This window comes from Phytophthora ramorum (assembly GCF_020800215.1).
Source record: "Phytophthora ramorum isolate Pr-102 chromosome Unknown Phyram_PR-102_s0010, whole genome shotgun sequence".
Lineage (NCBI taxonomy): Eukaryota > Oomycota > Peronosporomycetes > Peronosporales > Peronosporaceae > Phytophthora > Phytophthora ramorum.
This window is the reverse complement of record NW_027150656.1, coordinates 1,393,624-1,419,598: the sequence shown is the minus strand read 5'-3', so window position 1 is coordinate 1,419,598 and position 25,975 is coordinate 1,393,624. Positions and strand designations below refer to the sequence as shown.

The 25,975-nt window shown below is 52.7% G+C and overlaps 11 protein-coding genes across 11 annotated transcripts; 3 read left to right on the top strand and 8 right to left on the bottom strand.

The window, feature by feature from the left end:
- Positions 1-59: 59 nt before the first annotated feature.
- Positions 60-3,079, bottom strand: KRP23_10753 (Serine/threonine-protein kinase Nek3; the record flags this gene model as incomplete). Its single annotated transcript, XM_067881242.1, has 2 exons — positions 60-2,109; positions 2,175-3,079. 2 exons carry the CDS (start codon positions 3,077-3,079, stop codon positions 60-62), a joined length of 2,955 nt encoding a protein of 984 aa, XP_067741506.1.
- Positions 3,080-3,135: 56 nt separating this feature from the next.
- Positions 3,136-3,928, top strand: KRP23_10752 (Transmembrane protein 234-like protein; the record flags this gene model as incomplete). Its single annotated transcript, XM_067881241.1, has 5 exons — positions 3,136-3,217; positions 3,293-3,381; positions 3,487-3,553; positions 3,657-3,752; positions 3,852-3,928. The coding sequence occupies 5 exons, from the start codon at positions 3,136-3,138 to the stop codon at positions 3,926-3,928; spliced, it is 411 nt and encodes a 136-aa protein (XP_067741505.1).
- Positions 3,929-4,059: 131 nt separating this feature from the next.
- Positions 4,060-4,932, top strand: KRP23_10751 (Craniofacial development protein 1; the record flags this gene model as incomplete). The annotated part of the gene is made up of 4 exons (XM_067881240.1): positions 4,060-4,105; positions 4,171-4,319; positions 4,387-4,754; positions 4,827-4,932. 4 exons carry the CDS (start codon positions 4,060-4,062, stop codon positions 4,930-4,932), a joined length of 669 nt encoding a protein of 222 aa, XP_067741504.1.
- Positions 4,933-5,053: 121 nt separating this feature from the next.
- KRP23_10750 (Histone deacetylase 1) lies at positions 5,054-6,896 on the bottom strand (the record flags this gene model as incomplete). The annotated part of the gene is made up of 7 exons (XM_067881239.1): positions 5,054-5,345; positions 5,422-5,674; positions 5,767-5,968; positions 6,043-6,404; positions 6,476-6,593; positions 6,672-6,784; positions 6,854-6,896. 7 exons carry the CDS (start codon positions 6,894-6,896, stop codon positions 5,054-5,056), a joined length of 1,383 nt encoding a protein of 460 aa, XP_067741503.1.
- A 324-nt stretch (positions 6,897-7,220) lies between these two features.
- On the top strand, positions 7,221-11,017 carry KRP23_10749 (Ankyrin repeat domain-containing protein 50; the record flags this gene model as incomplete). The annotated part of the gene is made up of 3 exons (XM_067881238.1): positions 7,221-8,571; positions 9,529-9,983; positions 10,970-11,017. 3 exons carry the CDS (start codon positions 7,221-7,223, stop codon positions 11,015-11,017), a joined length of 1,854 nt encoding a protein of 617 aa, XP_067741502.1.
- Positions 11,018-11,989: 972 nt separating this feature from the next.
- On the bottom strand, positions 11,990-12,949 carry KRP23_10748 (2-methylene-furan-3-one reductase; the record flags this gene model as incomplete). Its single annotated transcript, XM_067881236.1, has 3 exons — positions 11,990-12,463; positions 12,517-12,687; positions 12,758-12,949. 3 exons carry the CDS (start codon positions 12,947-12,949, stop codon positions 11,990-11,992), a joined length of 837 nt encoding a protein of 278 aa, XP_067741501.1.
- A 928-nt stretch (positions 12,950-13,877) lies between these two features.
- Positions 13,878-14,766, bottom strand: KRP23_10747 (uncharacterized protein; the record flags this gene model as incomplete). Its single annotated transcript, XM_067881235.1, has 3 exons — positions 13,878-13,907; positions 14,030-14,311; positions 14,404-14,766. The coding sequence occupies 3 exons, from the start codon at positions 14,764-14,766 to the stop codon at positions 13,878-13,880; spliced, it is 675 nt and encodes a 224-aa protein (XP_067741500.1).
- A 299-nt stretch (positions 14,767-15,065) lies between these two features.
- KRP23_10746 (uncharacterized protein) lies at positions 15,066-16,367 on the bottom strand (the record flags this gene model as incomplete). The annotated part of the gene is made up of 2 exons (XM_067881234.1): positions 15,066-15,452; positions 15,519-16,367. 2 exons carry the CDS (start codon positions 16,365-16,367, stop codon positions 15,066-15,068), a joined length of 1,236 nt encoding a protein of 411 aa, XP_067741499.1.
- Positions 16,368-21,113: 4,746 nt separating this feature from the next.
- Positions 21,114-22,759, bottom strand: KRP23_10745 (Succinate-semialdehyde dehydrogenase, mitochondrial; the record flags this gene model as incomplete). The annotated part of the gene is made up of 3 exons (XM_067881233.1): positions 21,114-22,367; positions 22,438-22,553; positions 22,615-22,759. 3 exons carry the CDS (start codon positions 22,757-22,759, stop codon positions 21,114-21,116), a joined length of 1,515 nt encoding a protein of 504 aa, XP_067741498.1.
- A 256-nt stretch (positions 22,760-23,015) lies between these two features.
- On the bottom strand, positions 23,016-23,951 carry KRP23_10744 (Carbonic anhydrase; the record flags this gene model as incomplete). Its single annotated transcript, XM_067881232.1, has 3 exons — positions 23,016-23,265; positions 23,328-23,586; positions 23,657-23,951. 3 exons carry the CDS (start codon positions 23,949-23,951, stop codon positions 23,016-23,018), a joined length of 804 nt encoding a protein of 267 aa, XP_067741497.1.
- Positions 23,952-24,242: 291 nt separating this feature from the next.
- KRP23_10743 (Succinate-semialdehyde dehydrogenase, mitochondrial) lies at positions 24,243-25,907 on the bottom strand (the record flags this gene model as incomplete). Its single annotated transcript, XM_067881231.1, has 3 exons — positions 24,243-25,493; positions 25,572-25,687; positions 25,748-25,907. The coding sequence occupies 3 exons, from the start codon at positions 25,905-25,907 to the stop codon at positions 24,243-24,245; spliced, it is 1,527 nt and encodes a 508-aa protein (XP_067741496.1).
- Positions 25,908-25,975: the final 68 nt, after the last annotated feature.

Below are 25,975 nucleotides of genomic sequence, written 5' to 3'. Positions count from 1 at the left end.
GCAGCCCATCGATCTCCTGCAACGCCTGCGATTTCTGTCACCTGATTGTCTGCACAAGACTAGCAAATGGTGTTTTGGCTTGGCGAGGAAAGCAGATCGACGACCTGGTTCATCTGCGGTCGTTGCGCTGGATTGGGCTGAAGCAGCATTCGGATGAGCGATCTCAAGCCTGCACTTGTGGCGATAGGCAGCTTCTGCAGGAGCTCGCCGATGGTCTTGCAATGGAAGATGAGCATCGGAGTAGGCCGAGCTGATTGATTCGGACTCGACAGGATCAATTGCTGACGTTGCCACATGAAAAGCGCCTCGCACAGTGCACAGCCGAGCATCCAGGAGTCGGCTTTTGGGGTGATTGGGAGCTCCTTCACGACTTCGGGTGGCGCGTAGTTGTAGTTGAAGCAATCGTGCATGTTAGAAGCCTTGAGGTTGTCCACGTCGAAGTCGTGTTTCCATGATAATAATCCACCGAGCCTCACGTGGATGTTACCATCGTCGCTGTTGGTGGCGACGTAGATGTTTCCTAGGTTGACGTTGAGATGCAGTAGACCCAGACTGTGCATCGAGGCCAGCCCTGAGGCCACTTGTCGAAAGACACTCCGTAAGTGCTGCTCCACTGCCGCATACCTGACACCTGCCTTAGACTCTTCGATGAAGGATTTGCGATAGTGATCGAGCCAACAGCCTCTGTCGAAATACTCGGATACAACAAACAGAACTGGCCAGCACTCGACCAGTAGCCCAAGCTCCGAGAACAATTGGAACGTGTGCTTGTCCACTGTTGCCACCTCCGCGACGAAAGGACTGCGCAGAGATTTCTGCATGATCGTGGCTTGCTCGAAGGAATAGTCCGCCATCTTCTCGGTTCGGCACGGTATTGTCTGAAGCACAAGATGGTTTCTTGCTGTATGCAGTCTAACGGCCTTGTCCGTCACTGCGAGAACCATTTTCTGCGGTGGGGTGAAGGATAAACAGCGCTGGAAGTCAAGACGCGCGAGAGATCCAGAGGGATTCACGCAATGCTCGATTAGACGGACTAAGGCATCGTGTGCAGCATCTTGAGCGCGTAGAAGGGGTCGTTCAATGCTTCGCCGGTTCCTCTCTACCATGATTCTCATGTGAAGCTCTTCTGTGTACATGGTTTTTCGCTCTTGCTCCTCGATTTCAAACACTTTCATTCGTTCTTGCACCTCTGTAGTTGGTGGATTCTTAGGTCGTTTTCCAGGCGATCTGGCCGCTGGCTTCTTATGAACTTTTCGTCGAGGTTTCCTACTCCCAGACGATGCTTCAGTCATTGTCGCTTCCACCAGCATCACGAGAGAAATGATCGTTTCTCGAACAGCGATAAAATCGTCGCCATCTCTTCCTATGGAAGCAGTTAGCTCGTACTTGGTGGAATGGCTATCCCCAATAGATGAATCAGTCTCTTGCTTCCCTTCTTCGTGAGATTTGACTGGTTCAACAGGAAGACCAAGCTGTCGGTCTCTCTCTTGAACAAAGCGCAGTTCTTCATCCTTCACTCGTGACGCATGCTTTGTGGGCCAGAGACTTCGGTACTCGCTCTCAATCTCCTCCTGTTCTCGCCTCCACAACTCCCACTTTCGTCTCCGGCACAAGCAGCAAAATACAGGCAGACTTTCCTCCAAGCGTATCAGTCGATGATGGTGGTTTTTCTCCCATTCCTCTTTCGAGGTTACAAAACTATCGCCTTCAGAGCCAAACCCCCGCCGCCTTTCTCGATTCCGGACAGCTTGAAGCTGTGTTTCGTGTTCTTTCCGTTCGTCGCGCTCATGTTTGATTTTCTTTGCTGACAGTACTCCCATCCACGCCCGTGCAAGACTAACACCAGCAGTCGAGGAAGCCGCTGTGGAAAGAGTGGCTTCGATGTCGTTCTCTGCGTCCTCAACGGCCGCTTTCACGCCAGCGTAATGGTCCAGAACTTCCTCAATGATCGTGACAAACTCTCGGAACTCGGCTACAGTTATCAGCTGGGGGCCTCCAGCATTTCCCCTGCTCGACTGCGACACAAATTCAATCAGAAAGCGCTGCAATTCAGTAGAACCGAGAAGCTCAGCTAGCCCGCGCACTTTCGCTGCGTACTTCTGGGGCTTCCTGCTACAATAAAACCCGAGGATTAGCAAGTAAAAGATCATTTGCCGTCATAGAAGCACACTTACTCCTTCGAGAAGACACCAAACAGTATCTGAAGCAAGTGCAGTTTACCTGTCCCCGCTTCATCTATCGCCTCGAACACCCTTTGAAGGTTTTTCTCGTACTTCTGCTTCGTATGCCTCTCCTCCGCGACCATCTTCTCTGCAATTTCAGGCTCGACTGCCTTCTGCATTTCCCTTTTACGCTCCATCATCTCCGCCAGCATCTGCGGCGTCGTCAGAAGTAAAATCCGTTGTCTCTGCAGCTCAGTACTGCACAAAATCTTCCCAAGCAGATACTTCATCAAGTCCGACCGGAAGAGAATCAACATTTGCTGATGGCGTTGCAGCGACTCGACTTTCGCTTGGTGTTGACGACGAGCTCTTCGAATCGCACGTCGCTTAGCCTCACGCTCGAGTTCCCGTTCCTGTTGCCACTTTCGAGATTCCTCGGCCGTGAACAGACTTCCCACCCCTCGCCGCTGTTGACCTTCCTCTTGTGCCACCGTCGAGCTGCCAGGCTCACACGTTGGTATCAAGACGTCCATATACGCTCTCACATTGCGATCGTGAAGATGTTTCTTCTTCTTCTCAGTGTTCGCTGCATTCTTAAGAAATCGCTTCTCCGCTGCGGGAGACACGAACTTCCGTCGGACTTTGGACTTGTTGGCCTTTTCAGCATTTTCCTCAATGCTTTCCACGAGTTTCACCACAACTTCCGCTACACCAACTGCAATTGTGAAGACACTGAGGTGCTCTCTCGGGTTCTCGGTCTTGTCGAGGTCTTGGACCTGGTTCCGCGTATCCACTTCAACTTGATCTTCTTCATCGGGTAATTCCCACACGGACTCGCCCGTGAGGCCGTTGTAGAAGTAGAGGTTCCCATAGTCGTCCGTCTGCACCTGCCACTTGCCCAGCGCCTCAGTCGCCATGCCACAACCCGATAATAGCCGGTACGCACAGGGAAGTTACACGTGGCAGATCCATCATGAGCGCTGCAGTGACGACGTTGCTGTCGTTCCTGTTCGTGGGCGCGCTCTGGGGATGCACCAACCCGCTCATTAAACGAGGTGATGCGGACACTGGTGGACTGGTGGACACTGGAGGACTGATGGCAATGGACTGACCTGCTTGTGGCTGGGTAGGAAGCAATGGCGACGTCATGTACACACGCAAAGACAATAGTGCCGGGGAGTTCGTGCAGCAACTGGTGCAATTGGTGAAGAACTGGCAGGTAGAAAGACGTGGAGGACTCTCAAAGTGTGGTGGTAGCTGTTAGCTGCAAGAATGATCCGAGACTGACAGAGATGTGGACTGTTGTGTGTTGCAAACGCGGCAGTTTGTATTGCCGTTCGCTCTGAACCAGAGTGGGTCTGTCGTGTACGTCTACCTCCTCGGCTCGGCAGGTACGTCTCCATCTCGTCTCAAAAGGCTTAAACCGAGACATTGCTGCCTGGTTTAGTATCTTTGGTCTCGCAATTGATCTTGGTGTTTTGACTGCTGCACTAGACATCTCGAATGCTGTACCCATTTGCAACTCGCTGACGTTCGTCTTCACGGCCATCACGAGTCGCTTGCTCGGAGAGAAGCCGCAGCGTCCTGCCTGTACGTGGCAAACAACCACTTGATGCTGTCCACTCATTCCTCTAACTCGAATTTTCACGATTTACTTGCGCCATGGCAACCTCAAATTCCACATCACAGCCACGTACACTGGCATGGTGCTCATTCTCCTGGGGGTCGCCATTTGCTTCAACAGCAAGCAGGACCTGTCAACGTAGAGCAGCTCTGCACCACGCCGCCAATTGGTCGCGTTCCATACAAACATTCATACAAAAATTAGTGGCGCACCTACCAAAAACAAAAGACAAAACACTTTTTGATACAAAAACTCAAAAGACCATAGACCAAAATGGGGAGCTCCTCGGACGAAGACGATGGCGACTACGTGCCCGAAGGTGCGCCGTTGTTCTACGTCTACAATAATAGTATTGAATACACAAATGCTCATTGCAATACGAAGCTGAGGAGGAGGAGGAAGACGACGTCGAGGCTGACGCCGTCACAGCGGACAAGCCCAGCGTCACGCAGTCCTCGCACGTTGACAACCTCTGGGAGGACATGAATGCGTCCACTGCAGTGTCCAAGACGGCAGCAGACAAGACGGCAAAGGTGACACAACTGAGATGGTGGACAAATAGTGTCCCTGGCTGAAATTGTGTGGACTATTTTTTTGCAGTTGTTGGGTGGTTTGACCAAGAAAACCAAGAAGACCACAGTCGACAAGAAGAAGAAGAGGAAACTGAAGGAGTTCCAGATGCCGATTCTTAGTGTGGACGTCAACAAGTCAAGAAAAGACATGGCCGGCGTGAAGAAACACAAAGTGGATCGGGTGGTCAAGTTTGCAGGAAAAGAGTACAGTGTCTCGACGAATGCTGGTGCTGAGCCTGCGGGTGCTCAAGGTGGCAAAAAGGGTCTGGATAAGATGCTGGCGTCGCTGGATGAGCCCAAAAAAGTGTCGACGATGGAGAAGTCGTCGCTCGACTGGGACAAGTTCAAGGAAAAGGAGGGCATCGAGGACGAATTGACGCAGTACACTAAGGACGGGTACGTCTCCTATTGTGGTGTAGGTTTGGGAGCAGATTTCTGACTGGGCATGTCCTCATTTGCTGTGGATAGTTTCATTGAGAAGCAGGAGTTCCTGCAGCGGTTGGACCTCAAGCGCTTCGAGATCGAAAAGGCCGAACGGGATAAACAACGCAAACTCCAGCAACAGCAGAAATGAAATAGGAAAGTGCACGACGGCAAGACATGGTCAAGAAAACAACTGGCTCATCGGGTAAAAGCGAAAACAAATCTTTAACAGTGCAAGAAAGCCAAGCGCGCACAACCAGCTCATGCCATATCTAATCCACATCCATAGGGATCACATCTGGTGCCGTGTTGTCCTCTCCTTCCTGAGCAGAACCGTTTGCTGCACTAGCGCTGGCATCGGCGTCATCGTCGGCGTTTCCTCGCTGATCCTTGTCGTCTCTATAAAATTCAGCTTCGTGATGCCGCTTTCCGTCGTTATCCGTTCGCGAGTCCGGGTCAGCGGCATCCTCGTCCTCTTCGCGAAGCATGTGCGTCGGAGGTGCCTGACTCATCTGAACGCTTGGGGCTCCCGTGAGCGCACGTAGGTTTTCGAAAATTTTAACCCTGAGTACAGAACAAATAGCGCGTTAATCGTACGTTTCGAGTAGCTTATCGTTGGCTGATGAAGCGGTTGACGTACTTGCACTCATCCAAGTACTCTCTGGAGTTGGCGTTCTCAAGATCCGGGTCCGGCTCTAGGTGCAGTTTAAAGTTCGGGGCATAGAACTCAAAGTAGTCGTTGTACGGGATGTTGTTGGATACTTCTTCATCCAGCAGAATCGATGTTTCGAAGGCCCATGCTCTTGAGACATTACGAATCGTATAGCCACCACCGCCAAGCACCAGCATCGGCAATCCAAAGCTTTTCACGAACTTTACGCACTCTCCGTGACCTAGTAGATAGACAATCAAACAATACACTCACGTCAGCGCAACCCGATCCTACTATTTGAGAGGTAAATAAATACATCGTAGCTGGGCATACCTCGTGTAGTGACGTTGAAGCAACCAAGGCGGTCTCCCGTTAGGGAGTCCGCACCGCACTGCAGCACCACAGCCGAAGGGCAGAACGTCTCCATAACCTGCTGGATTACAGGCTTGAACACGCTCTCGTAACTTTCGTCGTTCATACCGCTCAGCAACGGAAAGTTCACGGCGTAGTATTTGCCGTTCTTCGTGCCAATATCCTGCAACAACAAAAAAAGGTTTTAGCACCAGTTAGAAGGAGAACACTAGCCATACCAGCCGTGCTTTTTGTTACCTTGATGTCGCCCGTGCCGGGGAAAAAGTCTCCGTACTTGTGGAACGACACGGTCATCACACGGTCCGTGACGTAGAACGCCTCCTCCACGCCGTCTCCATGGTGCACATCAATGTCAATGTACAGCACTCTCGGGTGGTACTTAAGCAGCTCTAGAATGCCCAGCACGATGTCATTCACGTAGCAGAACCCCGATCCCTCCGACTTCTTGGCGTGGTGCAGTCCTCCCGCCCAGTTGATGGCGATGTCGCACTGGCCATGGTTCAGTCGACTCACAGCGTCCAGCGTGCCTCCAGAATAAATCTGGCAGAAATCGAAGATGCCGTCGAACACGGGGCAGTCCGTCAACTCGCCCAAGTTGTCTGCAAAAAATAATGAAAATAAGAAAATGAGCATCTTCAAATGTGAGCAGCATTTCTGCCAGCCTCCGTACACTTCTGCAGCTCGGAGGCCGAGTCCTTCTGGTTGCTGGGGCTGATTCTCTGTAGGAAGTCGATGTAGTCCGGCGCGTGGAAGGTCTTGATCTCCTCGGCCGACGCGATGTGCGGCTCCTGCAAAAAGGTAAAACAAGGTAGAGTGAGCACTCTACCTTTTTCTCCAATATTCACTTGAAGTTTGTAGATACATACGAAGATGTCCATTTTGCGGTACAGGTCGTAGTTGACCACCAAGTGGTGCGCCAGTTTCATGCGGTGGGGCTTCATGGGGTGGCCCGGGCCATAGTAAAAGTGCCCTTCCTCAGCTAGTATGCGGGTAGAACGTTAGGCGACAGGGGGAGACCGGGTAGAGCAGGAGGGAGAACACTACGCACGATGGTAGAAGTACGACACGCGCTTCTTGGTGGCGCTGGCCATGGTCTCGAGTGGCCGTTTGGAGGCAAAAAAGACACTTGAGCTTTGTATGCCACGGGTTCTTCAACCCGCGGGCCGGGCTCGCGGGTTTCAGAAAATGGCTACAACATACTGTAGCCATCTTTCTGTCATCCGATGGCAAGATGGGCACTGAACATTGAGATTGACTTGGGTATTCTCACGACTGGCTAGTTACGACGAGACTTTTTGAGATCACCAGCAATGGGGGTGTTGAGAAGGTGGGCTAGAGCGCTCAAGCGAGGTGGAAAACAGCGAGCTGTAGTGAAAACTGTGTATCCAACTTCAAGTACCAGAGTTCACAACTTCATGAGAGCTGCTGTGGACGGACAGCTTGACCTGGTTCGGCGTCTTGCTCTGGATTGCAGTGTGAATGCCGCCGATGCTCACGGAAATACAGCGCTGATGGTGGCCGCTGCCGGAGGTCACTTGGACGTCGTGCACTTTCTAGCTGGAGAATGTGGCGCTAATGTCAATGCAGCAGGTAAACACGGAAACACAGCGGTCATGTTGGCTGCTGCGTTCGGTCACGTTGCCGTCGTTCGGTGTCTAGCCAAGAAATACGGCGCGGATGTGAACGCCAGAGAGGAAGGCGGATACACTGCGCTCTTGTGGGCCGCTGCTGAAAGGCATGTTCGCGTGGTTTGTTGCTTAGTTGGAGATTGCAGGGCTGACGTGAACGCCAGAAGCTCCAACGGATACAGTGCGGTGATGTTTGTCGCGGAATATGGCCCCATTCATGTAATTCGGTACCTTGTTCGAGAGTGTGGCGCTGATGTGAATGCTGCAGACAGTAGAGGGACCACAGTTTTGATCGAGGCCGCTTCTAAAGGCCGGATCGACCTCGTTCGGTGCCTTGTGGGGATATGCAGGGCAGAAATCAACGCTGCAGACCAAGACGGCAATACGGCACTGATCAAGGCCGCTGCCGAAGTACATATTGATGTCATTTGGTACCTAGCTGGGGAATGTGGAGCTGATGTGAATGCCGCAGATCGACGAGGGGTTACAGCGCTCATGATAGTGGCTTCTATAGGGCGTATGGATGTTGTTCGCTTCCTGGCTGGAGAATGCGGTGCTCTTGTGAATGCTACTGATGAGGATGGGGACACAGCACTGATAAAGGCGGCAGCTGAAGGACATGTTGACGTTGTACGGTACCTGGCAGGAGAATGTGGAGCTGATGTAAACGCTGCCTACAAATCGGGGACTACAGCGCTAATGAAAGCCGCTGCTTTCGGCCACATTAGCGTAGTTCGATATCTCGCCATAAATTGCAGAGCGGATGTGAATGCTATTGATGAAGGCGGATACTCTGCGATTCGGTTTGCTGTTGATCGAGGTTACCAAGAAATCCAGCGTATTCTCACTCCGTTTCTTGATGTGAAACAATTAGAAGTGTCTGTGGTGGCAACATCAGACGCGCTACCTTCCAACGCCAAATTTGACAACAAGCCAAGCTGGTTTATCGCTCCATCTGAAATTGCGCTCGTGAATTTTGTAGAGAGCGGCAGCGTCGGGGGGGAATACCGTGCCAAGTGGCTCGATGCCGATGCCGCCGTGAAGTTGTTTCTTGCAGACGCCTCATCCCACACGGTGTTCGAGGACGAAGTGCGCCTATGGAATCAATTACGGCACCCCAACATCCTCAAGATTTACGGTGCGTGCGATGCGACCCCGATTCCGTTACAGTTTTTCGTCTGTGAATATGCCAGCAATGGGTCGCTGCTTGACTATGTTCTGTCAACCCCACTTGCACAGCAAAACGTGTGGCCGTTCTTGCACCAAGCAGCACTGGGTCTTGAGTACCTTCACGAGCGTGGAATCGTTCATGGTGATCTACGGTGCAGCAATATTTTGATCGGTAGTGATGGGTTGTCGAAGCTGGCAAATTTCGGGCGGAGCAACTCGATGCAGAGATTTGGTATGGATACAACATCTTCGAGGGTTGGCTCGGTTCGTTGGCAATCTCCAGAGGTTTTAGAAGGCAAGGTGGGGTCCTTTGAATCTGATATTTATTCGTTGGGTATGTGTATTCTGGAAGCCGTGAGCAAGAAGGTGCCATGGCAGCAAGTGAGGGGCAGCGACAAAGACATTCTACTATTCTTCAAGAAAAACTGGGTCCCTGACGGGGACGACAGCAAACTTTGTAGCCCCAAATGCGTTCCTGGGGACGCTCGCAAGTTGATCTGGCGCATGTGCGCACAAGACCCAGCCAGACGCGCTAGTCTCTCTTTCGTGCTACAAGAGCTAGAGCGTCTCGAGGCTAAAGATTGTGTCAGTGCTCCCCAGTCGATGCGAGAGCCGACCAGTACGTTTGAAGACTACAAATATGGTGAAGCGCGAGGTCTGTGGGAAGATGTTGAAAAGCACATGGAGAACTGTGACAATGAACTGTATTGCCAAACATTCAACGAGCTGCAGTCGATTTGGGGACGTCTGTACAATGCGATGCATTCAATAACGTTGTTCGATCGATTTCACAGCCTAGTCCGAGACTTTCGTCTCATGATTGAACTGTCAAGTGAGCAAACCCGAGTTCTGCAACTCTCGGCAACGCGTGCCACTACCTCCAGTATTGTTGCTTTTCGCCGACGCCTCCGGTCTCTCTGGGCAGCGTTGGGTGAGTCCGTGGATGTAACAAGAGAGCGAGAAGCGCGATGGGAGGCCCAGTGGGGCGAGCAGATCGAGATTTTCGTCTCGGAAGCGTCAAAAACTTATCTTCTACTAGAAGAATTGAAGTCGCAAGAAGAGCGGTCGGCCTTCCTTGCATCATTAAAGCTTGAGATCGAACACTCTTCCAAGTACACGCCTGGGCAACTCGGTCTACTTCAGAAGGCATACGAACAAATTGCAAGCAAACTAGAAACGGACGGTTTGTCGAAATTGACACCGGACTGGTTCATCCCCTGGTACGAGCTGATTGTTGACAAGCACAATCAACTGGGTCGTGGTGGCTTTGGGAGTGTGTTCCGAGCCAAGTGGTTGGACTCGGATGTGGTGGTGAAACATTTGATCGGTTCGGGTGATCTCGAAATCGACATGTCTTCAGCTGTGTCGTCGTTTGCTTCGGTTCGACCGCCAGCTAACGTGTCTACTGTCTCAGCCGCCACACGGGCAGAGACGCTGGCAATGTTCAGACACGAAGTCGATATTTGGTTCGGGTTCAATCATCCTCATGTTGTTCGGCTCTTCGGTGCATGCCATGTTGGCAAACCGTTCTTTGTGTGTGAATATGCTACGAATGGGACGTTGGTCAGCTACTTGAGAGAGCACCCTGATGAGCTCTGGGCAAAGTTGCATGAGGCTGCGTTGGGTGTTCAATACCTCCATGTACGTGGTGTTGTTCATGGTGACCTCAAAGGAAACAACATTGTGGTTGGGAACGGCAAGAAAGCGAAAGTGACGGACTTTGGCCTAAGCTCAATTGCGAACAGTGAGGTCATGCCGGAAATCTCAGCTGCGTTGCTTTGGGTAGCGCCAGAATGTTTCCCCGACTCCAACGAGCGTACGCAAAAGAGGATCAGATCGAGACCAACATTTGCATCCGATGTATATTCTCTGGGTATGTGCATTATTGAAGCAATGCGAGTTGTGGAGGCAGTTAAATCGGGCAAAGATCCCCTTCAGTGCCTTCCATGGTGTAACCCTGACATTCAAGTGGTGAAGTACAACGCATCAACTGGCAAATTACCGGCGAGGCCTTCGATTTGTGGTGATCATCAGTGGGAGTTGATTCAGCGGATGTGTGCGTTCGAACCTGAAAAACGAATAAAAATTTCCACGGTGGTCGATCAGCTAGCAACGTTCACGAAGGGTAAAGGGAATGATCTCGTTAATATCACGCCGACGGGGTCCAGGGATATAAAGTTTGTTGTGGAAGTTATTTCAGCAACGAGAATCCGGCTACTTGGACTACAAGACGACACGATGCGATGTCGACCATTGCTCACTTTGTACAGCTCCCTATGGGATCGACTGGGGCATGTGCACCATCAGATCAAAAGCATGTCCGCATTTTCCAGTTTTTGCTCGCTCGTTTGTGATGCTGATGTCAGTACGAAGAAATTACAAGGCGGGACAATGGGTTTGATAGCCTTGACTGAGACGACACTTCGGTGTTACGCGTTGCTACGGCGTCTGGACAAGTTTGAAGATGCACACTTCTGTTGCTTAGCCAAGAACCTAACAAACACTTAAGTACTAGGTTCTACAGGACCGGAATCTCGGAAACATAGTTTAGCAGGACTCGGAACGCTCTTCAATGTCCGTGCCTGAAGCATTGGAGGATTTCTCGATCAATTTCAGCAAGTCTGATTGTGCGGGTAAGCTAACCGAGCGTTTAGCTCCCCACGTGAGTTCTGTGTGCGAGGGTCAACAAGTATGCTTGCTGTACTAACCCACTGACTTCCTTGATGAGGTCGATCGTGAAATAGCAAGTGAATAGAGCCTTTCGAGGAAAATCTGAAGGTAATTAATCTCTACCGATGTTTGCTTCAACACACTGTAATCGTACAACACTTTGAAAGTTGAGTCGCTTCTCGAAAGCGCAGGTACACCGATGTGAACGCCGTACATACTTGCGATCTCATGCGGCCCTTGTTTTCGTTCCAACCACGCGCTGAAACTTGAAAATATGGAGAATGTCGTTCAAAACACTGGAATCTAACGCGATGCTGACGACGACAACAGAACAAGAACTGGCCTTGGTTTTCCAGTCGCTGACACAAGCTATGCGGAGAAAATGCAGAAGTGAAAGCTCAACCACTAGTTATTGGTGAAAAGCTGAGTCTCGACTGTGAGAGCGTCAACAAGCCCTGCACATTCGCTCTCTTCCTCGTCGGAAATGTCATTACCGTCGCGCTTGTCGACGTCTGCTTCGTCGTGCAAGCTTAACAGTCTTTCGTAGTTGCCTTGCTCATGTCTGCAGAACCAAGTTATGGAGCGCGACGTCGGTGAGCTTTTTTGTATTATGTTCCTTTGTTTCTTACTCAGCTAGTTGGCATTCTGCTTCAGCTTACTCCACCATCTCGAGAACACCAGCATGTCTAAAGAGCTGTTGCCAACACAAGCAGTCTCTACTGCTCCGCCACCTCGATCACGATCTTCCCCTTCGCGTGCCCATCCATCAGCTTCTTGAATGCACCCGAGATATTCTCCAGTGAGTACACAGAGTCGATGACCTTCTTCAGCTCACCAGCCTCCACCCATGTCGTCAACTGCTTAAGGTACTCCGAGCTCGGCATGCCCACCATCTGGTGTAGTACCGCTCCAATGGGCGCCTTGATCGCGTCTGGCACTTGCCCCAGCGTCACGAGCACTCCGCTCTCTGGCTTCAGAATCTTATGGACGTCCTCGTTCCAAGACCCAGACTCCATGTCACAGTCATAAATGAGGTCTACGGAGTGCTCCGCAAGCACGTTACCCCACCTCTCCGTCGTGTAGCCCACAACTTGATCCGCTCCCAACGACTTCACAAGCGCCACGTTCCGTGCGTTTGTCGTGGTAGCGACCTCAGCGTCCAGCCCAAAGCGAACACGCCAGTACCCCCGCTACCGTCCAGAATCAACACACGCTGGTTGGCCTGTAGCTTTCCGTACGTGACCAGAGCCTGGTAGCTGGCCTGTCCTGCAAGAGGAACACTCGCCGCCTCATTGAACGACATTTTCGATGGCTTGAGTGCCAACAGCTTCGCGTCCACATCCAGAAACTCAGCCACACTGCCCGTCGCGGTCATGCCCGCCATCGCGTGCACGGCGTCGCTGATCTTAAAGCCCTGGACATAACAGCCAATCTCCACGATCTATCTGCCCGACACGGAAAGGGTTCTCCGCACTAGGAGCTACTGGCAGAATTGCCGCGCCGTACTGCGCTAGCTTGTAGTCGATCGGGTTCACGGCCGCGCTCACAATCTGAACACACACGTCACCGGGTTGCAGTGGCTTCTGCACAGTGTCGGGGTTCATCGTGGCGACCTCAAGGAAATTGCCGAAAGTTGCGTACTCTAGCGACTTGAAGGTGGCAGGAACGTTCACCATAGTTGCGAGCGGCTGGAAACTTGGCTTGGATTTTGTTGGTAAAACCAACTGAATAATGAGATGTTGGTGTTGGCGGGGAATGGAAACCTGGTTCTTGAATGGAAGGAAGCACCGAATGGGGCCACGCATTGGTTCGTATACATGCTGCTTTGTCCAGGTAGTTACGTGAGTGGTCCCTGCCGTCGTTCCTGTCATAGTTGCTCTTGGCAAGCAAACCTTGTGCGTAATTGCCTGTCGCAGTATGCTAGCTGGTTCGTCAACACTGAAACGATGCTGACGAACTAATTCGTGTCTATGGACTGTGAATCGAACCTGGTTGCGCTAGACGACGAACGGGGGCCTCTCATGGTCATCTCGGCGGGGAAGACCTTGCAGGCGACGTAAACTAGCTTGCGTCGGGGCGAGAAAACTGTTCTTTGGGCGGGCTGCAGTAGGCGTTCTCCTCGTCATCTGAGTGGTCGAAGTAGAAATATCGACTGCAGCGCCTCTGGTGCGCGCCCACCTCGCTGCCTGCCGCATCGCGTCACGCTGTTGCATTTGAGTTTGGCTTGGACGTCGAGTAGTGTTGGTGGCAATCCGGCTTGGACGCCTGGTACTGAATTGAGGAGTATCCACCTGAAGAAGAGAATCAAAATCGGGTCGGTACTGCTTGGCAGGTGTAGTCGGCTTAAGTACTGAACGAGGAGTCCTTGATTGAGATGCAGCGGCGGTCGGTTCACTTGGAGCTTGTTCATGAGTAGCAAGCCCCGCGTCCTCTCCTTCCTCTTCATCGGGATGATGACTGGATGCTACAAGTGAGTCCAAAATGTCGTAGCCGATGTGAGCATATCCTCGACTGCTGCTTTCAGCTTGTGCTTGCTTTGGCGTTGTTGCAGGTGATCGACGTAGAGTATTAACACCACGTTTGTCGGCCGACCTAGTTCCAGCACTAACCGGTCTCTTCTTCGTCGGAGCTTGCCTGTGTTCATCCACAGCAGCCTTTCTCGTAGCAGTCCGAGTCTTCACCCCTTCTTTCTCCTTCCTTCCAGCAACTCGTTGCTGCTGCAATTGCAACTGCTGCAACAGTTTTTTCTGCCGCACTCTGATTTTCTCCGACAAGTCTAACGACTCTTGCAGTGAGTCGCAATGTGCCTTGAGCTTCTCATAAGCCTTCTTGCTCTTCACCGCGTCCTGGCACTTCTTCTCTGCCACCACCAGAGCTCGTTTCGTCTTCTCCAGCTCGAACTTGAGCTGATCCCGCTCTGTCGTCACATTATGCAGCTCCCTCAGCGTTCTGACAGTGCTGCTCTGTGCACTAACTCCCCCCTTTCCAGTGACCTGGTCCTTGCCCTCTCTCCGTCGTTTTTCCACGGTTTTAGGTGTCTGTAGTGCACCAAAATTCACACACAATATATCAGACTCTGCTCTTCCCTTTTTATTGCTCTTTGACCCCATAGCAGCTCGGTAGCCCGCACCTTGTAGCTTTTAACTTCCTCCACCGTCTCCTGCGGCGTCAACAGGAAACTGGATGCGTCCAGCGACGTACTGCGGTTGCCATTGGACCGCAATTTTACTGTGAGACTGGCCACGTCCTTCTGCAGCTCCTCCAGCCGCGTTTCCAGCCTGTTGCGCCGTCTAAAGTGCGAATGCGCGAAGTCCCAGTGCTCGTCCTGCTCTTTGCTCTCGTCCTGCTCTTCCCCCTGGAAACGCGGGGCTACTATGGGGCTGGGTCCGTTGCGGAAGTGCCAGTCCTCGCTGTCGGCGTCGTTCGAGCCGTCCCGGAAGCGCTGGCGGCGCTGCTCTGGTGTCGTGAACGAGAATGACGGAGAGCTCTCCATGTTTGACGCGCAATTGGCGCGTGTATCCATTTTGAATTGGGTGGTGGGGACCACGTAAATCAGGTGTGGCGAACATCAATGTATCCATATTGGACTTCTAAGAAACAACAAAAAGAATCAACAAGGTCAAGTTAGATCAATCGAATTGTAATCTCCTCGTTGAGCATTTCGAAGGGCTGCAATATTGCGATTCCCATCTGATGCTGGCCCAATACAAAATCTCTTTCATCGTTTGCACATAGCCAAACGTAGTTCGACGTCGATGCCACAACGATCAAAACTACTTCATTTGTAGAAACTCAATCAATCGCAATCGGCGATTGCTTCGATCCAGCGTGTAAATCCGGCTCCTCTCGTCTCGCCTTCTTCGTTTCTCGTTTTCCAGCAGTATATTTCTCCCTGTCGTCCTCGTGAATGGTGAAAGTGCTGAGCAGACCAAAGTGATCGGATGGCCAGAGATCATCGGCGATTTTCTGCTGACCCACAATCGTGATCTCATCAAACACGCACCTCGCTGCTACATCACTTGGCGATGAGTAGAAATACATTCGATCCAGTCGACTACGGAACGACCGACTCGTCACCAGGGCGTTGCGTGTGCCGTCGAACGTGTACCCGTTCTCCTCCGTATTGCCTGGCACTGACAACCAGAGATCCCTCCAGCCTTCAGGCAGCCCCATTGTCGCCTACCAGTAACAACAAAACAATCAGATCGCTGCACCAACAAATTCTTTACTCATACCGTCGCCTACCAAGTCAAATTCCTCTCCGTCAGCTTTGTCAGGTGCATCTCCACGAAACTCTCTTGACTTTCGTCTCACCAACTGCTTCTCATCGTCCGTAGTCGACGATGCATCCAGAAAACAAGCATCATGGAACCACACTCGAATTTCCAGAGATTTCCCTCCCGCCACTTGCTCCTTCGACATTTTACCCACCCGAACAGCCCCTTTCTCAATCTTCTCTCCACATTTCCGACATTTAGACCTGCCCGTTTTGGCTAGTTCCACATCCACGTCAGCGAACGCTGCCAGACGACGGTCCAGCAACTTCATATCCGCCTTCAACAAATTGGTGTCTCCCATGAAAATTGCACCCAAACACCCACTTTTTGAATCTGTTTGTCGTTTGTCCCCAACTTTCGGGCCCTCATCATTCTCAGCATTGTTCACTCGGTCCCGCAGCAACGTCAGACTTTCCTTCAACTGGGACACTCGGGGGCCTGCGAATTGGGGCAGGCTCTCCAGATGAGACGTACCCACGAAAAGAGTCTTGCCCGGAATGAGCTCCACTTGCATCATAACCAATTCTCGACCCATCCCCGTATTGGAAAAGGGGTGCGTCTCGAGGGACTTGACCGGTAACGCACTGAAAAGGGCCACGAAATAGGTCTCCTGGAACGGTGGCGCCGTGTCCACGCTGCAGTCGTAGAACTTGGCCCAATTCTGCGCTTTGAGCATCGCCAGCGCATCGCGCGTGACCTCCTGGAAGCCGATGATGGCCGGACGCACGTGCTCCACCAGGCGCCCGATGGCCTTCATGCGCACGGAGCGCGCCACCTCATCGAAGAACAGGTTAAACGTCAGGATGCGCAGCTTCATTTTGAGAATCAAATTGGGTTTTACCAGCTGATGAAATGCAGTGGCTAGAAATAACCCAATTATGGGTTATTCTGAGGTTCGAGTATTTTACCATCTCTGCTACAAACCAACGCGATCGCGCACGAAAAAAGATTGTGCACACGTCTGGATTATGATATGAACGAGGGAAGAATTGATCGAGGGTACACAAGGCACATGCTTGCATGAAAGAGATTAGCAAGTTGGTTTCACTACATAATCTCAACCAGGAATGGTCATTTCCACATTCCCCAAGATTCGTGGATGATTTTATTCGTTTTTATTTACTTTGTCTGGTGATTCACATACCGCAGCGCTAGTAGGGAAAGCAAGCGAAGGGCGGCAATCCACAGGATCAGGATGCCAACGTTCCGCCAGATGTCACTATGTTTGATGAGGAAAGTGGTATCCAAGTATTCCTTCAAAGTGATTCCGTCGGGCAAGCTGGGAGGTGTGCCAGTCATACGCTGACAGCCGCGTTGGCTACCGTCTCCATCGCTTGGACAATCGCCGAACACAATCGCAGCCAAACTGGAGAAGGCGTAGTTGTTCGGGACAATGTAGTAGAGCCACTTGTAACCCCGAGGGATCGACACTGCAGGAGGATTGAAACCCGTGAACAATGTGCAGATGACGTTGATAATTACCAGAAAGACCGACGCCACTTCGAGACTTGGCAGTAAAAACGCCAAGAACTGGCCGAAGTAGGACATCAGCAGAACGATGAGCGACAAGTTGAGCCAAAAGGTGAAAAAGGCGGCGACACCCGTGAATTCAGCCATTGGGTAGAAGATTGACATGAACAGTAGCGTCGTGCCGAAGCAGTACGGGATCTCGACCAACGTGGCTCCAACGAAGTACCAAAACGCATTGTACGTTTGGGCCGCTCGCTCGCGATAGAACACAGTCTGCTCCTTGCATGTGATGGGAAGAGCTCCGTTGAACGTAATGATAGTCATGTTCACCGCCCCCATGTAGACCATACCCATGCCGGAATTAACTCCTTGATATGAAATGTACTCCGTGTCCAGGTACGAAATCCCAAGCGAAATAGCTAGCACCAGTGACACAATAACTCGGGTCAAGTTTAAGGATGCTGTCCGCCAGTACAGGTCAAACCACCGCTTCGTCAAGAACACTGCCTGCGTCCAATTGCTTGCAGCGCGCTTGCGCTTGAACTCCAGTGCCGCCAACGACGGCGAAGGTCGCCCCACACCCTCGCGGCCCAAGTTCGCTTCTAGCTCACGGTACTTTTCACTCGACTTGAACAGCGATACGAAGTCGTGTTTAGCACTGTTGTCGTTGCCCACACCAGCTCCAACCACTTCCAGCATCCACGTCGCAGGGTTGTACCCTTGCTCCAACTTCGCCACACCATCGATCGACTCGAAGTAGCTCACCAAGTTCGAAGATTTCACGCCCAGATCACCGAAAAACACCATCTCACCACCGCGCTTCAGCAGCAACAAACTGTCGAACACGCTGAACACCATCCCCGACGGCTGATGGATCGTGCACACGATGGTGCGGCCCGTGTCCGCCACTTTGCGTACACCGTCCATGATCAGCTTCGCTGACCGAGCGTCAAGTCCACTCGTCGGCTCGTCCAGGAACAACACACTCGGCTGCGCTGCCAACTCCACGCCAATCGTCAGTCGCTTCATCTGCTCCGTCGAGCTGCCGCGGATGATCTGGTCTGCGATCGGGTGCAGGTCCAACAACTCCAGACACTCGTTCACCGACTCATATTTCTGACTGTCAGATACATCGCCACCTTGACGCAGGAACGCGCTGAACGTGAGCGCTTCACGGAACGTAGACGCGTCCGAGTGGATATCCATCTGCTCGCAGTATCCCGTGGCTCGACGGATGGCCAGCTCCGTCGCCGGGTGGCCGTTGAGCAGGATGTCGCCACGGATCTGTCCGCCGGTCTTGCGTCCGGCAATGACATCCATGAGTGTGGTCTTACCAGCTCCAGAAGACCCCATGAGCGCGGTGATGGTGCCGGGTAGTGCGAATCCGCTGACGCCCTTGAGTAGGTCGATGGTAGTTTTCTTGTTGGTGGGGTCTGGCACGGAGTACCACAAGTCCTTGAACGCCAATGTGACGGGAATGAAGCATTTATCGGTACGTTGGGTGATCGCGATCGAGGTTTCGCAATCACCGACCTTGTCACCTCTTGCCGCCCTCGGCGTAACCATGAGCGCATAATTCACGGGGACTGGCGCTGCCGGTTCGTGGTTCTTACTCACGCTCAAGGACACCTTGACAGGCTCTGCAGTGCGCCTGTGCTCGAGAATGAACCATGCGATCGTCATCAAGATGAGGTACATACCACCCAGATACGTGATACCCAGCCACAACCATAGTCGCTGGGTCGGAACGTCAAATGAGCTCAGAGAGTACTCACTCATTGTCATGCCGTAGGTCTCACAGTAGTCGACGTCTTCATAAATGCAGACGTCAAAGCTGGAGTCTGTGTACTGGTTCACTGCTGCCGCTCGAAGACTCCAAGCTTGAGGACTGATCCAGTACATCCAGATTAAATAGTCTGGCATCTGCCCCCTTGTGATCACAAAGCCACAAAACAGAGTCGTGAAGAAAAGCGAGAGCTGGCTGAGCGGTCCTGCTACATTCATATCCGGCAACACGGCAGCGAGAAAGAAAAACCAAGCAGCGAACATCATACTCGTCAGAAATGTCACGAGCTCGAACAAAAGGAAGCCCGTAGCCGTTGATACGAACCCACACATCCAGTAGATGATAGAGCCGAAGAGCAGCGTTTCCATGACCGCCAATGGGATTTGGCTCACCGAAGTCGCCAGCACAAAGGATGAAGTCCGAAAGAAGTTAGCCCCACGCTGCTTGTTGAACACGTCGCGAAGGTTCATGAATATCGGCATCTGTGCGGATTGGCCGACCGTCACAAAATTGATCGCCACGTAAACCATACCAATGACCACCTGAGCATCTGCCTCGTCGAACTGGTAAAAGGTGCTCCCATTCAGCAGCCCCAATAGGATAGACATCAGGAATCGGCTCTTCAGCAACGCCGTATTACGCAGGGTTACTGTCATTTGCCGGCGGATGAGCGTTAGCGTACCATCCCAGAAATTCTGCTGGAACTCTGGACGAGGATCCATAAACTTCTCTTTATGAGCGAGAAGCGAGGGGTCTACCGGCACATCCAACTCACGCAGCATTTGCTGCCGGATAGTAGACTTATCAAACACTTCACCAAACTCACTTGCGTTAGACGGAACCCTGCCGCCCACCTCATACTGATGCTGTTTGTTTGTGCCCAGGTCAAGCAAAAAGTCCGCCACGTCGCGACTCGGAGGACACTTGAAACCCAGACTCTCGAAGTACCCCAACGCCTCACTGCGAGGGCCGTGATACACGACGTATCCGTCGTTCAGAAGGAGCACGTCGTCGAACAGCTCGAACACCTCCGGAGACGGCTGCAACAACGAGATCACCACCGTCTTGTGCAGTGCCTTGGCCAGACTGCGCTGTGTCGAGATGATGTCGAACGTCGACGCGCTGTCAAGACCCGTGCTGATCTCGTCCATCATCAGCACGAACTTGTTGCCGAACGCCATCTCGCCCGTCGTCACGCGCTTGCGCTCGCCGCCCGACACGCCGCGCAGCATGGCGTTGCCCAGAATGGTGTTCTGACAGTTCTCGAGCCCGAGCTGTCGGATGACCACATCCGGGTAGTGCTTGTACGTGGCTCGGAGCACATCAATCGCAGCTTGGTTCTGCTCGGTTGTGCCGTGCGAGTACAGCTCCTCTTCACTCGTGGACAGCTTATCGCCCGTGCACGCGTTGGCGAACTCGAGCGTCTCCTTGACGGTGAGCGTGGGGAAGTGTTTGTCGTGCTGGTCGACGTAGGACACGAACTGCGGTAGTCGCGCACGGAGTTCATGTTGCGCCTCGCCGTTGTAGGTGACGTCGCCGTCGATACGAACGCGCTTTCCGGTGGGGAATCGTCCGCTCAGAACCTTGAGCAGCGAGGACTTGCCGGATCCAGGCTGACCGAGGACGAGTGTCATGGTGCCCGGTTTCAGCACACCACTCACATTACGAAGAATCTGCTTTTTGACGACGTGGTTCTTGGCGTGCAAGCGGACAGCGGCCATTTTGACGGTGTTGACAAGCGTGGGTAACTCGGTTTTGATGTTGCTCTCGTCCTTCATGACGATCTCAGCGGAGACGGAGACGTTGTGGAGCCGCACCTCCATCTGCGGCATGCGCTGCCCGAGTGCAGTCTGCACACTTGCAGCGATGAGGTTATGCAAATCTTTGGAGCCTTGTGCCATGAGAGCATCCCCGCTGTTAACCCCGATCGATGCGGCGACGTCGATGGGTTTCGCGTCTCCGGATGAACTGGACGAGGTGTCCATGACGAACTCTTTCGGGCGTAAGTCGTGAGGGAGACTTTGCTCTTGTGAACTGATGGGAGACGCGCCAAATGGGAAGTGGATGGCGAAGTGGAAGAGCGCTAGACGAGCACATTACATCGACAAGGTGATTATGCAGGCCATCTACATTTTTACCCACTTTTGGTACGGAAACCTACTGCATAATCCATTTTCGGTCGTGTTGATGTTGTATAGGCGACGGCAGAATCTACCGAAATCCTGTCTTACAACATTTTTCTTCAGCTACAAATGCATGTCAACAACCAAGTGTCAACGTGTGTGACTCGTCCAGAATGTGTAGCGCCTAGCTCAGCCCACCAATGCACACCATCTTGGACTCGAGATACTCTTCAAGACCTTCGGGCGAGCCCTCGCGGCCGATTCCAGACTCCTTCACGCCTCCGAACGGGGCTTGCACGATCGAGACCACCCCCGCGTTAACTGCCACCATCCCGCTTTCCAACTCGCTCGCAACTCGAAAAATGCGAGACACGTCCTGGGTGTAGAAGTACCCTGCCAGCCCGACATCCGTGTCGTTCGCCTTGCGAACCACCTCTTCCTCGCTCGAAAACGGGAAAAGAGGCACCACCGGACCAAAAATCTCCTCGTTCCAGATTCGCATCTTCTCGTTCACGTTGGTGAGGACCGTCGCATCGTAGAAGTTTTTGCCGATGCCACTCATTTTCCCTCCAGTTAGGAGCTTGGCCCCGTGGTTCACAGCGTCATCCACTAGCGCGGTCACTTTTTCGACGGCTTCAGGTCCGATCAACGGCCCCAGCTTCACGCCGTGCTCCAGTGGCAAGCCAATCTTGAGATCTTCGACTCGCTCGACCAACTTGGAGGTGAATTTGTCGTAGATGGACAAGTGGACGAAGATGCGGTTGCAGGTGACACAGGTCTGTCCGCTGTTGCGAAATTTGGCCGCAATCAATCCGTCCAGCGCTTTCTCGATATCGGCATCTTCAAAAACAATAAACGGCGCGTTGCCACCCAGCTCAAGAACTACGCGCTTGACTGTTGAGGACGCTTGCTCCAACAGCTTTTTGCCCGCAGGAGTAGATCCAGTAAACGCCACGAGACGAACATCGGGGTTCGTCGTCAGCTCTTTCCCAATGCCCGAGTGGCTACCGCGTGGAGAAGTCACCACGTTGATCACTCCAGCTGGCACTCCTGCATCTTCCGCTAGCTTGGCAAGAGCGAGCATCGACAACGGCGTTTTCCCAGAAGGCTTTACTACGGCTGCACAGCCCGACGCAACACAAGGCGCTAGGCTCCGGGTCACTGTCGCGTAAGGGAAATTCCATGGCGACATGATCGCGCACACCCCCACAGGTTCCTTCATCACCAGCACCTTCTTGTCAGCGTCCGACGGAGTAACCAAATATCCGCTGGAACGGACGATCTCGTGAGCATAGTACTCAATAATACCAGCAGTGAACTCCACCTCGATCCTAGCCTCCTCAAGCGGCTTGGCGCTTTCACAAGACGCGATAATCGCCAGGTCTTCAGCATTTTCGGCAATTGCAGCATGCCATTTCTTCATCACGGCTGAGCGGACCTAGTTAGACAAGGTGACAGCACAAAAACGTCAAAAAGCGTGTCAAGGCTTATTTGCTTCTCAAACCGACCGGCGGAGTAGCTTTCTTCCAGCGACGTTGGGCCACGAACGCTGCTGCAATAGCCTCGTGAGCTTCCTCCTTCCCCATACAGGCCACTTGAGCGAGTTCTTCATCCGTGGCAGGATCTAAATCGCTCAAGAATGAGTCAAGTCTGACGAATTGGTCTCCATACAGTTATCTACTTACCAACGACGGCGAAGTAGTCTCCTCCATGCCCTTCGACCCATTCGCCATTCACGAAGCCCGTTGAGCGTACGAGCTCAGGGGCTTTCAACGACTGCAAAATCTGCCCCAAGTGGTGGCGTGAAGAGGAATCGACGCTCGAATGCATGTTCACTTCAGCAAGCAGAACCAAGAATGGCCCAGCACAGAAAGTATCTGTTAGCACCGCAGGATCGGTGACGAACAATGAGAGACGTTGGTAGCCGAGCACTTCAAGTTCTTCAAGTTGGGATATCTGTGATACAAGTGTTTTTCTCTTTACAGCTGCTCGCAGCAACTGTCACACAGCTCAGCCGTAAGTTTTCGTTGTTCAGTGAGGTACATTGACGCCACCTAGAGCTCTAACGACGTCTGATGTCTTAAGCTTAGTTGTAAGTCATAACAGTGCGGCCGTTGAGGGGTTGAACGGGACGTGCGTTCTTCCCATTATCCGTGATCTCAAGCTCGGCGAGGTTGGCTTGAATGCGGTCGAACTGGTCTGACGAGATAGGGACCGGAGTGCGAACAACCCACCAGTCGACAACCTCGATGCACGGCGGGGTCGTCAAACTGCCCGGGTAGTTGAATACATGGTCTTTACCGAGGTATGATTCAATCAACTTCGCGTATGAGCCCCTGCCAACACTGAGGTTAGTTGTTTGGCTTGAAAACGGCAACATACAATAGCGCAAACGTACAGGGTGAGTGGGATCGTGGAGTTGAGGCTGACTTCGCTCATGGCGTCCACAATAAGGTCAACGACAGGGACTACGTCTTCGTCTTCCATCTTCTGGAGGAAAAGGCCGAGCACGAGAGCGGCCTTGCCGTCTGCGGTTTTGTGCACAAAGTGGAGCTCCCCATCGAAAACCTTGCCGTCAATGGTGTGCTCAGACGGAGTGTGCACGTGGAACTGAGCGAAGTTGTACGTTTGTCCCTTTGCACTGACGGTGCAATTGCCTGCGTCCACACAAGCAGATTAGTATTAGAGATCATTAGGGTAGGATGCAAGGGTATCTACCAAACGTACCTCCATCGACTGCAGCCCTGTAGGAATCTTCGTCCTCCGTCATCTTGAAGTTTGGACACGAGCCAGCGAACGATGTCGGGGCAGGAACGTACGCGCTGCACAGCTTGGATTCCGTGACGTCGATAGGCGACTGCTTTGAACCACCGCACTTGTCGTAGCCCTCGGCCCATTCCGGTGGACTCAAAGCACCGTCAACGTCACTCTTGTAAGTGAACTTGGGACCTTCGCCAGCCAAAGCAGCCTGGAATGCAGTAGCCCCCAGCAGCAAAAGAGCAGAAGACAGCGAAAACCTCATGATCGTTTTGAAGACGATGTGACGTGTGATCGGCGAATACAGAAGTGAGAAGTAAATTGGTTCGAGGAACTGCTGGCCAACGGCGGTTGCAGTTTTCGAGGCCGCATACTTTTGGATCGGAGAAAGCCTGCGTGACTCACCACAAAAGGTTCGTTTTCATTAGGTTCAAAAGCTACCATCTTGCCCTAAAGGGTAGTGCGTTGTGACCTCATGGGAGACAGGCTCATGTGCGTCACCTACAGCCCGAGTAGTGCGTTGTGACCTCATGGGAGACAGGCTCATGTGCGTCATCTACAGCCCGCCGATACACACCATCTTGGTCTCCAAATATTCCTCCAGGCCTTTGGGTGAACCCTCACGACCAATCCCAGATTGTTTCATGCCGCCGAACGGAGCCCCGATGTGCGTCACCAACTCGCTGTTCACGCCGACCATGCCGCACTCCAACTCACCAGCAACGCGGAACATGCGAGCCGCGTCTTGAGTGTAGAAGTACCCCGCAAGTCCAGCAGGCGTATCATTCGCCATACCAATGACTTCCTCCTCACTCGAAAACACGAACAGCGGGACCACGGGACCGAAAATCTCCTCACTCCAGATACGCATGGACTGGTTTAAGTTGCTCAGCACGGTGGCTTCATAGAAGTTCTTGCCGAGACCGCTCGACTTGCCGCCGAGGAGAACCTTGGCCCCGTGAGCCACGGCGTCTCCGACTAAGCCCGTGACTTTCTTGACAGCTGAAGGCCCAACCAGTGGCCCAAGCTGCACCCCTTCTTCAAGAGGAAGCCCCATCTTGAGAGCCTTCACGCGCTTCACCACTTCCGAAGCAAACGCTTCGTAGATGGACGAGTGCACGAAGATGCGGTTGCTGGAGATGCACGCTTGGCCCGTGTTTGAAAACTTGGTTCGGATCAATCCGTCGAGAGCTTTCTCCAAATCGGCATCTTCGAACACGATGAACGGTGCGTTGCCGCCCAACTCAAGCGACAGGCTCTTCACCGTCTCGGACGAATGACGCAGCAGCCATTTACCAACTTGCGTCGACCCCGCGAACGTGATTTTTCGGACGTCATTGCTCGAGGTCAGCGCTCGACCGACTTCTTCCGACCTCTCTCGTGGGGCAGTGATCACATTAATCACCCCCGCTGGGAACCCCACTTGTTCCGCCAGCTTAGCCAGAGCGAGCATCGAGAGTGGAGTCTCCCCCGCAGGTTTGATCACAGTGGTGCACCCAGCAGCCAGAGGCGGCCCCACACTCAGCCCCAGAATGGCGTAAGGGAAATTCCAAGGAGATATGATGCCGCACACACCCACGGGCTCCTTCATAACAAGGATCTTCTGGTTCGACTGAATCGGCGATATCAGGAACCCGCTGGAGCGCACGATTTCGTGCGAGAAATACTCGATCACACCAACCGCAAACTCGACCTCCCACTTGGCTTCTAGCAGTGGTTTCCCGCATTCAACGGATCCGATGACCGCCAAGTCTTCGGCATTCGCAGCGATAGCAGCAGCCCATGCTTTCAGCAGCTTCGCTCGGACCTATTCGTCAAAACAGCATATCAAGCATCACCATGACGGCAAAGACGCCGATACCAAGTTCCAGTTATGAGGTCTTACCGGTGGCGTAGTCTTCTTCCACTGACGTTGAGCAGTTGACGCAGCAGCAATTGCATCGCGGGTGTCTTCTCCTCCCATACTAACAACGCGTGCGACTTCTTGTTCCGTTGCAGGGTCTGCACCATAACAATGCGTCTCAGCAGCAGAACGGACCCAGTGAGTCATACAACACTTACCCACGACGACGAAATGATCGTTCCCGTGTGCCTCAATCCATTTTCCATCGATAAATCCTTGGGTTTTCACAAGACCTGGCCTCTGCAGCGTCGACAAGAGCGGTTGATATTGCCGCAGTCCAATCGGGGCAAGCGGGGGGATGCTGGTGGAAGTCGCCATCGCCACTCGGGAAAATGAGAACTGCGAGAGAGCGAAAACGGGAACTGCGAGCACCACAATGAAAACTG